This window comes from Pinus tabuliformis, chromosome 4_1 (assembly GCF_031772625.1).
Source record: "Pinus tabuliformis cultivar Carrire ecotype Pingquan chromosome 4_1, CPIR1, whole genome shotgun sequence".
NCBI lineage: Eukaryota > Viridiplantae > Streptophyta > Pinopsida > Pinales > Pinaceae > Pinus > Pinus tabuliformis.
This window is the reverse complement of record NC_142303.1, coordinates 770256979-770269577: the sequence shown is the minus strand read 5'-3', so window position 1 is coordinate 770269577 and position 12599 is coordinate 770256979. Positions and strand designations below refer to the sequence as shown.

Below are 12599 nucleotides of genomic sequence, written 5' to 3'. Positions count from 1 at the left end.
TTTGTCTAACGAATTGTTGTATTAAGATTAATAGGACCATATTTCGTAAAATGAATTAGTGGAATCTGTGTTGAGCATAAACAGGGCTCCTATGTTCTCACTTTCACACGAAAAGGAGTTAAATGGATAAGATTGTTGAGTGAAAAAATATTGATGACAAAAGGACGGAGCCATGCCTGACATACAATCTGCATTCTATGGGAAATTAATTATCATGGGAAGCCTTATTGTAGTGTTCAATTTGCCTGAGAATTTATTCTCAATATGGCGTACACTTAGGTGCCCATTCTGTGATTTAATGCAACTACAATAGTTGAGTGAATGCAACCCATTCCTAGATTTTAAAGTTTTTCTAGAGGTCACACAATTTGATGCAATAGCAACATGAGTGGCCATGATTGTGCGGTATTTCAAGCAGTATGAAGGACAATAGGAACTCCATCATTCCTTGTGGAACAAAGGAACAAAATTATGGATTGCAGTTGTGAAAAGTGGGGAATAAAACATTGTTGTGAGTTGGAGTGTGGAGAGAAGTGTGAAGAGAGTAAGTAGCTACATGTTTGTGTGTGTGAGCAGAAAGGATATGAAATCCGAGATATGAATACAATTTAGTGCAAATGAGGGTCGAGATCAAAGTTGATTAAGAAGTGAAGTGTGTAGAGATGAAGAGAAAGTGTTGTGTTGAGAAACTAATCAGGTTTATATTTCTGAGCATTTGCATAGGCCTCTGTTTTCAAATTGAAAATTGTATGAAAAGCAGAACAATGGATATAACATGTAGAGTTCTTCATTCATAAGGGGTTGGTGCCTCTTATCAGGTAGTGACTTACTATCTTAAGGGGGTTGGTGTGTCCTGTGAGTGGGTGCTCACAAACAACTTGATGCAATTAGGTAGGTGTTTAATTTACATATTAATAACAAACAAATTGCTGGCTTTATCCCTTTTGGTTTCCACTTAAAAAATACCTGTGTCAATATGTGTGGACTGGTCAATTGGTAAATTTTGTGTTCCTGTGAATGGTTCACTTTGATATCTATATATATATATATATATTTAAGTAATTGGAAAAAGTGAAAGGAAATTAAGAATTGAGTCTAAAGTTTCGAGAACCTCACTATTACTGATTCACCCCCACCACACCCCCCCCCCCCCAGTAATTTCTTATTTGAACATGTACCGTATGTGACCAACTTGAAGGAGATCATAATGAATGAGTTTCATAGAATACTCTACTATTACCATCCTAGTTGTAAAAAAAAGTTGACGTCAATAATGAAATCATCATACTAGTTAGGAATGAAGAAGAAGATTGTTGTGTACATTTACATGTGCCTAGAGTGTCAACAAGTCAAAGTAGAATGTAGGAACCTAGTGGGATTGTTGCAACCAATCAGAATACATTAGTAGAAATGGGAAGTCATATCTATGGATTTCATTAGATGATTACTAATGACAGCTAAACAATATGATTCCATTATGGTGATAATAGACAAATTGAGGAAGGAAGCCCAATTTATAGCTATTAATACCACACATAAGATATTGATATAGCTCATATTTGTATGAATGAAATATTCAAATTGCATGGAACAACCAAGAAGATCATCTCATATTAGTATTCTCAGGTCAGTTGTAGTTTTTAGAAGGCATTGTTTTCCGGTTATGGGACCTGTCTATCTTTTAGTGCAACATATCATCCTCAAAAGAATGGAAAAATTGAAAGAGTGAATAATATTTTAGAGGACATGCTAAGGATGTATGCCTTGCATCAACCAAAGATGTGGGAGGAATTCCTACCATTAATTGAATTTGCATACAATAATTTGTACCAAGAGTCACAAAAGATAAATGCTTTTAAGTTTTGAGGCATTTCATGATAGAAAACGCAACCCTACGATTAGTTGGGATGATAGAGTGAATAGAGTAGATCTTTGACCTCACATGATGAAGGAAATGGATCCAAAAGTAATTAATATCCGAAAGAAATTGAAAGCAACCTGGGATAGACAAAATAGTTATGCAGATGAAAATGGAATGCACAAAGAGTTTTAAGTGGAATACCATGTATATCTTTGCATCAGGCCAAGAAAGAGCTCACTGAGAGTGGGATCTTGTACTAAGTTAACACCCATATTTTGTGGACTATTTTAGATTTTGGAGAGAGTAAGACCAATAGCTTACAGATTATCCTTACCACTCATAGTGAATGTAGATAATTTTTTTCACATTTCCTTCCTTACGAAGTATGTACATGAAACTAATCATGTGCTTGATTGTTCTATGATATACATGGTTCTAAAGGGAGAATTCGAACATAAATCACTATGCATTATGGAAAGGAGACAAAACACACTTTGGAATTGAGTAATAAAGTAGTTCAAGGTGCAATCAAAGTAATTTGGAATTGGTGAAGAAAACCTAGGAATATGACAAACCAATGAGGGTACTTTACTCGTTCTTGTTTAATGAAGGAACATATGCAAGAGCTATGATTATAAATCTCATTTTTTTAGTTTCGTTGCACACAATATAGGTAAGTACACTGTGACTAATGTTCCTTTAAGGGGATGGGGTTTGTAATAGTCCTAACTTTACGTTGTTTTTGTAATTAAAAAATCATGACTGAAACCCAAGTGTGGAGACATAGTTGACTAAGAAAAATGATCTTAAAGTTAGAAAATTTAATGCAATTTTAATTATTGCAATAGGGGAGTGGACAAAATGGATCCATTATCGAATGGAGGAGGAAATCTAACGTGTTTGAAAGGACATGATACAGCATGAGACTTATTGCAAATGTCAATTCAAACCTAATCGAACAACCACTTCCCAAAAAAAGTTAAAGAAATAGAGTGGAGTATGAAGCGAAAAGGACAGTTCCCATTCCTCTCGAATATTGAGGAGAGATTGGGTAGGGGATGAATTTTCAGGAAGAGAAGAGTTGGGTAGAAAAACATGAGAAGGGGGGAAAAGAGAATAGAGAGAAGAGGCAGTGATTTTCCAAAAACAAAGGTTTGTAGAGGAAGTATAGATATAGAGAAAAGAAAAGGTGGAGGGGTCATTATTCTTATTCTTATTTTTCTTCCTTTTCTAGTTTTCGAACCTTCAGTGAAGAAGACTAATGTGGAGAGAATGGAACTTTGGAGCTTGATAGAAGGAAGTTGAGGCAATAATGGAGTAATTGCTAAGCCTTGTGCTCTGTGAATTTTGGGTGTTATTCTTAGTGTTTTGTATTTGAGTCCATTAGACTACATATCCATTAGTAAGTGGTCAGTGTGAAGCTTAATGGATGACCAAATCACTATGGTGCTTGCTGTATACCTAATAAAATACCTAGATAGTGTAATTTGAGTCACTTTGGTGCATGCTAGAGAGAGGATAAACAACATGGACAATGGATTGTAGAGCCTTGTGGTTCTTTTTATGAAAATACAATTGATAAACAACCTAAATAGTGGATTCAATCTCTTGGACTATGAAATTCCTGATATGGACCCTAAGTGAATCATTGTGAATGGACTCAGGAGAAAAGGTGAGTTATTATGGTGTTTACTATCAGAGCATAGTTGATAGACCACCTTTGAGTTCCTATCATGAGTGCCTATTAACTCAATATTTGAGTGCCTACTTAAACCATGAGTGTGAAGTCTCCCTTAATCTAGCATTTCCTTGAACTTTGGATCTAGATCAAGGGTGGTTAGTTGTTGGCTTATGGTTGGATGGATAATTGAAGTCCATCCTTTAGTTTCCAACCATTATATCATATTTATATAAGTGTAAAAGTTGTGCATATTTGGATTACATGATGTGATAGCCTTGTTATGTTAATTATTTCTAATATGATCTTATATATTCATCTATTAATGCTTGAAGATCATTGTTACATTCAGTGCTAGCTAATGTACATGTTTATGCTTTCAATTTCTGGTCGAAATAGGGAGCTGTTAGCATATTCATGAATTATAGGCTATTATATATGTTGTGTGTTCTTGCATACTTTATTTATTGCTATGATTTCGAAAATAATATATTTAAACACAAAAGTTCATGATGTTGTGAAATTAATGATAAACCTACTTAATAATGGGTTTCAAACTTATGTGAGTAGGTTACAGATCTACGTGATCTATTGAAGGATCAAGGTCCAAGTTTGGACTATATTTTTTAGGAACTTTGAATGTTTGGGCTAATTCCCATAGCTTTAGAAAATTTCACATAATCGCTATTCCATACTGCATCAATAGAATTTTGAAACCCAGGGGTTTGGGGTTGGCATGGAGAAGCCTATGTTGTAACAACACAAATTTTGTTGGAGATTTGATTTACTTCTAAAGTTGAATTTGCATCCGACGGTGTCATCCCTTTTAGAGGTCTAGATATGATGTTTTAAGCCTTCACATGGGGCTCATACTGGATAGTGTAACTGCAGCCCACAAAAATCACTTTACATGGTATAGATCCACAAGTCCAATCATTCGAGTGTGGAAAAGCAAGAAACTATTTGTAACACGAAGATGGAGCTTGTACTAGATATGGAAGTTGGACCATTAGCAAAACCATATAGTAGTATAATAAGAGTTCTTGGGTTAGAAAATGTTTTGCACCTTTCGTGCATACTTGGATCCACACTTAATCGAATCTTGCATTTTATCTCAGAGTCAAAAATATGGGGGTTTGTGAAAGATACACACCATTCTGTATTTAGATAATGCAAATTTTAAATACAAGAGATAGGAACTATAAGAATTGCCTACTAAGGAACCATGCCTAGTGAAATACTAAGCACCAAAACGATGCAATAGGACCATCAATCCTCAAACCTCATAAATTTCTAGTTGTGTAAGCTTTGTAAGGAAGGTATGATACTGATGAGCCGATGGTCAAAGACGTGAAGAGGAGTGTGCAACCTTGAGTGGTAGAACCATGCCATCACCCATCGGGTCCCATACCTGAGATCTAGGAACATTTAGTAGAGGGAGGTGAAGAGGAAACCCCAATGTGGGGACCCTGAGATGAGGTGGCAGGTGATGTGATGCTAACATGGTGATGATGTAGTGCTTAGATTGTAATTATGTGGAAACCATGTGGCAAGTGGTATTGTTCAACTAGTTTCTCCCCACCCTCGAATCAAGTTAGGATTCTTTTCAACAGGGATGAAATGACTCTAATTGGCCCATAAGTAAAATGTGGTATTACCTTTTCTCCAAATAGGTGGCTGTTAAACCTTGTGTTATACCCGAGTTTGATGCACATGGGCAAGAGATTGATGGATAGGTGAACAACCTCATTGCTGCTACATGGGCCAAGAAAGGGCCAAATGGGTCCATGCGGAGATCCATAGACCTACATGTACTCTTCTTATTGGCAAGATTTTTAACGAGCATAACTTTCATTCAAAAAATCATATCGATATACATTTTTAATTCCATAGAATTAGAGAAAATGAAGTCATATAACCTCACCTTCATAATAAAAAAAAAGGATCTAAACTAAGTAACACCTCCCAAAACCAAATGAAGAAAGGATGAAAAAGAGTGTTACACTACTTTTGCATCATTAGTCAAGATGATATAGTGAAAAATATCTTTTATGCTACTATGCATGCTAATGCGTTTCTTGTATCGGCGTCACCCTCAACGTGTGCTATTGATTTCGGCAAGTAACTTCCATGGACAAGTTTCAGGATCGTGGATGCTTTTCAAGGTTGAGGTGCTTTTCTAGAATTTTTAGACACCACAATCACCTTTAGCTTAAGACTTACATGTCATCTTAATAGTTTTATTGGTAAATTTTTGTAAGAATTCATGCCAACTTAGTTTCGTCCATATTGGTACAATCTTAGAAAGTGCACAGAAAAATGAAGCATTTTTAGTCAGTTGCTGGACTATTGATATGAGACCTATTTACGACGAATAGGGCGTATCTGAAATATCGCCTCCAATGGTCTTTATTCTGTTGAGATTGCCGCGGCCTCTCTTTTACACTCGTCGGTGGGCTCAAGCTTTGTTGGTTCCACTGGTTTTGCACCCAATTGAATTCGCCAGTTTGTAGGCACACAACTTGAAAGGTGGGCTCATGGAAACACCAGGTACTTGTTATAGCGGCTCCAACTTCGGTGGTTCAGCTGGTTTTGAACGTAATTGACTTTGCCATTTGATCGAGATAGCTTGAAAGTTGAAACGGGGCTCATAAGAATACCTGTTACTTGTGATATATGTTCAAGCTTTGGTACTTCAGCTGGTTTTGCACGCAATTGACTTTCACATGTGATAGAGGCCTAACTTGAAAGGTGAGATAAGGCTCACAGGAATACTTGGTACTTCTCATATACAATCACTTTCCTACGACGTTAATCACAACAATTTTACATGGGCCCAAGCCCTGAAGCGACTCATTAATGTGTGGAATCCGTCGAACCTATTGAGGTTTAGATTTTCATCCTCCTACACTAGGTTAGGAAACTGTTGATGATCATGACTCGTTTCCTGGTGTGACCCGAGTGGTAATTGATTCGTAGGTACTTGTTAGAGCATGTAAGCCATTTTGTTTTGATGACTTTGTTTTCTTATAACCTTAAATGTTTTTAATTATATAGACATAAGTTCAGTTAAATAATTTATTTCTTTTTTATTAAATGTGGTGTTGTTTTGATGACTTTGTTTTCTTATAACCTTAAAAGTTTTTAATTATATAGACGTAAATTAAGTTAAATAATTTATTTATTTTTATTAAATGTGGTGTTTTGAATATGATTTTTTTTAATTGATTCATATTATTTTATATTTTATATATATATATATATATATTTTATCAAAATAATTTTAATTGTCTTATTATGAAGTAATAGATAAAATATGAGATTCAAAGTTTGAATCCCAAATTAAGCCAACAAAATAAAATAAAATAAATTTCTTATTTATGAAAATGAAAAAAATTACATTAAAAAAATATCATTCTTACTTTAAATGCAAATATCATATTATTTCAAATTAATACATATTTAATTTTAATAGATGATAAAAATCTTAAATAGTATTTTTTATTTTTCTTTGTTCTTTTTAACTTCTTACCATAATGTTATTAAAATCATAATTTTTAAATTTATACAATCTCTTCATCCTCTAGTGAGATGTCATTTCTAACTACCATTTACAAATTATTTATGTGATCTTTTGCATCCTAATCCATCAGTTCTTGCAAACTATTCACATGATCTTTTGCATCCGAGTTCATCACTTTTCTACCAATTGCAATTCATGTGATCTTTTGCATCTGAGTTCATCACTTTTCTACCAATTGCAATTCATGTGATTTTTTGCATCTAACTTTATCACTTTTCTATCAATTGCAATTTTCATTTGACTAAACATAGAATTTTCACATATAATATTATACTTTTATTTTCTATATTTCTGGTTCATATTCTTATTTTTTTATTTGTTCTTTGTTGAAGAGGAGCATGTATAAAGATTATCTTAAATAAATATAGTATGGTTTAAAGGTATTAAGTAAGATGTTTTTTTTTTTTTTTTTTTCTTGAAATAATGGAAAACATATCATAATTCAGTTATTAAATGAGTAGTGGAGACAATTATCATTGGTTACTATTGGGGAAGGCAAGATGACTCATCATTATTATTCAAGAAAAGACAGATCACTTCAACTATCTAGTACCTTGTAATAGACAAACTTTCACTACTACTAGATGTCTCTACTTCTCGGGTCATTATCATATTTCCTTGAGCCCAAAATAAATATGATATTAACAAAAATAAGATGAGATTTTAAAAAAAATTATCCATTTTTTCACCTTCTATTCCCAATAAATCCACAGCCAGAATAAAAATTAAATGTTTATCAAATATAATGATAAAAAAATGTAAAAATATAACAAACCTTTCCTTCATTTATTTATCCAGCAAAAAATCTATGACATTATTTCCACTCTTTACCTTTAAAGTCATTGGAGCACAAAATTTCTATGACATTGTTCCCATCTTTACCTTTAAAGTCAGTCGAGAACTAATAAAATTCATAGATCCTTTATTTCTCCATCCTCATTGGTGTTAGGAAGACCACAGGAATCCCATGGCAATGTTACAATCTTTATGAGAATTCACCAACGTACATATTTTTTTTTCAACAAAGGGACTCATCATAATTTGAACCCAACCCATATATCAATATCTGCATAACCTGACATGTAATCATTTCATCATAATCTTGCCATGTGAAGAAGGATTTTGTTGAACACTTTCTGATCATTTTGAAACACCTGACATACAACCAATGTATTGGCCAACGTGCTGCCAGAACAGAGTAGCTGTTGAGGGAAAATCATACAAAAGAACAGAAAAGGTTATCTACGATGAACAGCTTCCACCCATAACCTATGAGAAACAAACGTATCTTGCATATCACATTATAACTCTACAGTCAACAAGGTGACACGATTTGCCATCCACTATACAGGACACTCAAAAAAAATATGTGCTCTGACTGACAGGACACGATTTGTTACATGCTGAATGATAAAAGGGTCTGCCAATTCCCATGCCGTAAAACTTGAGAACCGCTCATGCTGAACTCTTCCGTCTTCTGCCAGAAACTCCAAAGAATTGTGTGGGATTGCTGCTGCCAATCTGTCGAACCCCCTCAACAAAAAATGTCGACAAACAAAATGGTGAGAAGGTTGGAGTAGTAGCATTATTTAATTACATTGTTTAACTATTTTATATTTTGGAGTATTTTCGTTAAACATTTTTTTTTTAATCATGGTTGATATACATTTTTTTAATATGAAGTAATTAATATATTTTTTTGGTTTTATAAAACTAGATATGAATTATTATAGTACTTTTTCTCCTTCAAACTTATTTCCCAATTGTTATAGAAGATTTATATGTCAACACAAAAAAAATTTAATGTTCACTAAACTACATAATAAAATCTAAAAAACATGAAAAACCATTTAAAACTTTATAAATATGAAAAACAAAAGATAATTTATGTGATTTTGTCTTGATAAAAAATATACATATGAAATTACATACTTGGGGGCAAACCTTATTCACGCTCACCTACACACTGAAAGGTGAGCGTGGATAATATTTACTACTATGAACACAGGGGAGAATCCTCATAATACCCTTTTTCCAGTTGGTTATTATGAAATCCTGGACAAAAGAAATACCCCACCCGTGTGGCAGCAGGGCCGTGAGTTTATCCCTTGATTATTACCCTTAATAATTTCAGGGAGCATATGCATGCTTATGTACTGATGATACATATCCATGTTCATGCAAGATTCAATGATATTACTAGTTTGGATACTCATTACTATTTATGGTAGTTGTCATTATTTTGGTTATTTTTTAATTTTTATTTTTATCTGGTCGAAAATAGAATAAGATTTGTAACGGTTATAAGTTTGATTTATATAAGTTTTATAATTTAAATATTTGAAATTTTTTTCATAATATTAAATTTATTATATATTTAATATTACATTTTGGCTAATAAAGAGGGTTGATTTTGGTTCAGACGGAGTCCAAGTTGAAGGAATTGAGCACGATGGCTAGGGTTACAGATCTCTTCAGCGCCGCCGCCTTCACCCAGCAGATCTGCAATGAGGGAGCAATAGCAAGGACCCCCTGCTGGAAATCGATCGAAGGATCAACTGAAAGGAACACACTACCAAGGAGTTGGTTCCGCAGTGAGCCAACCAACAGAACCCTCGCGGCTGACTGGTCCCCTGCGGCAGATCGATCCTCGGCCAGGTCACGGGCATACCCTCCTAACCTGTCCAAGGGTTTCTTTCACTGGATGCCGCTTGAATCCAATGTGACAGGACATGGCACAGACGAAACAACCCGCCATCGACCAGACCTACAGGTAAAAACCCATCGCTACCCTGATTCCGAACTTTTAGCTGCGCTTAAAAACAGGGAAGCAACGTTTTGGTTGGAAACGGCTTTGCGGCCAAGAGCCGAACAGAAAACAGCGAAGCTATTACCCTTTGGAACTAAGGGTAATGACCCAGCTCTGTTAGTCGAGACCCTCACGACGAATGGATACCAAAAGGGTCAAGTGCGCGTGGCTGGGCATGAATCGAGCAGATCTCATGAAATCAATATTGAATGGCCTAGATCTGATGAAATACACTCTGGATCCGATGCGAATGAACCAGAAAAGCTGTTGATAGGAGGTGGTCTGAAATTTTACTCAGCCGGAGGACATATAAACCAAGAGGAACTGTCAGATCCAACAAAGCGAGCTCTCTACAAGACGGATCTAACCCGTATGGGTGCAGATCTGATACAGATTTTCATCAAATCGATTGGGGGCAAACATTTTTGCATGAGACTCAGCAAGGGGATGAGCATCCATGCATTAAAAAAAGAGATCCAGGGTCACCTTGGAACCCCAGCACAATATCAAAACCTTATTTACTCTGGATACAGTATGCAGGACAACCAAACTCTCCAGTCCTACAACATTGCCAACGATTCAACCATCATTCTTAATATCCGACTGCGAGGCGGAAGTACTGGTACCAGCTCAAAAACAGGGTCCTTTCGGGATGCAGTGAAAGGAAAGGAAAAATGAAAAATAAAGCAGCACCACCAACAGAACTACCAGGACCCACATTGTTGAACAAAAGCCAGAATCACCAACACTACTAATATCTATGCCAGAGGTAACTAGTCTACACACAGATCTATCCAAAAATGCAGTTATTTGCAGATTTAATGGTTTCTGGCCAAAATCAGATGCCCTGCACCAATGGATATTTTCAACATGGACAGCTAACTGTGAAATTTACCTATGCCCTAAAGGGTTCTTCATAGTTAGATTTAACACAGAACAGGAACGGGACAACATCATTAACCAGGGGCCTTGGTTCTGGGGCAGTGCTGGCCTCTTCATCATTCCCTGGTATACTGATTTCGACGCCAATACAATGAAAGTCTCAACTATGCCTGTATGGGTAAGGCTACATGGTCTCCCCCTACACTTTTGGCATCACAAAGTACTAATCACCATTGGGAACTCTCTGGGGAAATTCCTAAAAATGGACGAAAACAGAGCCTTCAGGGGAATTTTTACATTTGCCAGAATATGTGTAGAAGTGGACCTGAGTCAGGGGCTACCTGATCATATCACTCTGAACTTCAATAATTCTCAATGGATACAACCGCTCGACTACGAGAACACAACGTTCTAGTGTAGGGGCTGCATGCAAACAGGGCACCTTCAATATGACTTGCCAATTGCTAGAAAATACCCCAGGAGAACCAAGAAACAACAAAAAAATCCAAGAGGGTGGCAGCATACAGAACCATTGGAAGAAGAAGACACAAATGGGAATCCTACAGAGAATCAGACAGAACCGGATACTCAAATGAGACAGAAATACACACAGGAAGAGAACACCCCCATTACTCACTTGGGGCCAGACATCTTAGATCTACAACAAGAGCCACAAATGGAAGTAAGCGGCATCAAACGAACTCATGAATCAGAGGGCTCAGAGTCTGACAAAGAACTTCCATTGATCCTAATGGAAAACCAGCTAGCCATTATTACACCCATTCCTGACACTGGCGGTTGGCGACAGGTGGAGAAGAAGAAGGGCTGAAAAGTTTAGGCCTGCTGGAACTTAATCATTTCTATATTGTTATTTCTGTTGCTTTCCTGTCAATTATAGGAACAACGTTGTTTTTCTTTTCTGTTTGCTGCCTGTTATCTACAGGAACAGCCATCTACATATGCTTCAAGCATCTACAAAATGTAATTTTATCAATATGAATAAAATTACGACTTTTTCTACGGGAAAAAATATTACATTTTAAATCATCCTATATCCCAATATTTATTTCACTAAAATAATTTTAAACTTAGAAATATTAAACAATATATGATAGAATTTTCTTATAATTTGAATTTGATTGAGCCATTTTTTCAAATTTTTTTTTAAATATTAAATTATAAATTTTAATTAATTAAATATTACATTACCTAATTACAAAATGATTACTAAAAGAATTATTTAAACCTTGTTTAGAGGCTTCCGTTCCTGCTCCCTCGTCCGACGGCACTACCATCAACCAAGGGATAGTGTACATGCTCATGTTCCTGGCGTTGGCTTTGACCTACCTCATCCATCCCCTGGATCCCTTCCCTTACAATCTCTTCTAATCTACTGGAGATCTGTTATCTGTTTCTTGACAACGACGAATGAAAGGGCCTGGATTTGTATAATAAATGGAATCGTGAGCATCGGATTTACGTTAGATGACGCTGTCATGCCTAGTAGATCCAAAGAGAAAAGGTAAAGGGGAGAACTAAGAGAAAATATAGTGATTTCCAGCTCAATTTCGGACCAAAGCAGGGCAAATTTTGAAAATTCGGATGTGAGTTTTTCCCATAACCAACCTAATCAACTCTCATGCAGAAATTTTCATGATCTGATGCAAGATTTGGGGAGAAATTCGGTTCTTCTAAAGAAGTTTTTTACTTGCGTGACCTATTTATAGTTTTGATCCCAAACTAAATTTGAATTCAAAGGAAAGAAGTGCAGAGCTACCTAATAACC

General features: G+C 35.6%; 1 protein-coding gene across 1 annotated transcript; it reads left to right on the top strand.

The window, feature by feature from the left end:
- The first annotated feature begins 10691 nt into the window (after positions 1-10691).
- LOC149178419 (uncharacterized) lies at positions 10692-11228 on the top strand. Its single transcript, XM_089422087.1, has one exon. The coding sequence runs from the start codon at positions 10692-10694 to the stop codon at positions 11226-11228; it is 537 nt and encodes a 178-aa protein (XP_089278213.1).
- The last annotated feature ends 1371 nt before the right edge of the window (positions 11229-12599 follow it).

Bases quoted from the DNA above. Each gene is read 5' to 3' on its own strand.
- LOC149178419 (XM_089422087.1), top strand. From the start codon at position 10,692: ATGCCAGAGGTAACTAGTCTACACACAGATCTATCCAAAAATGCAGTT.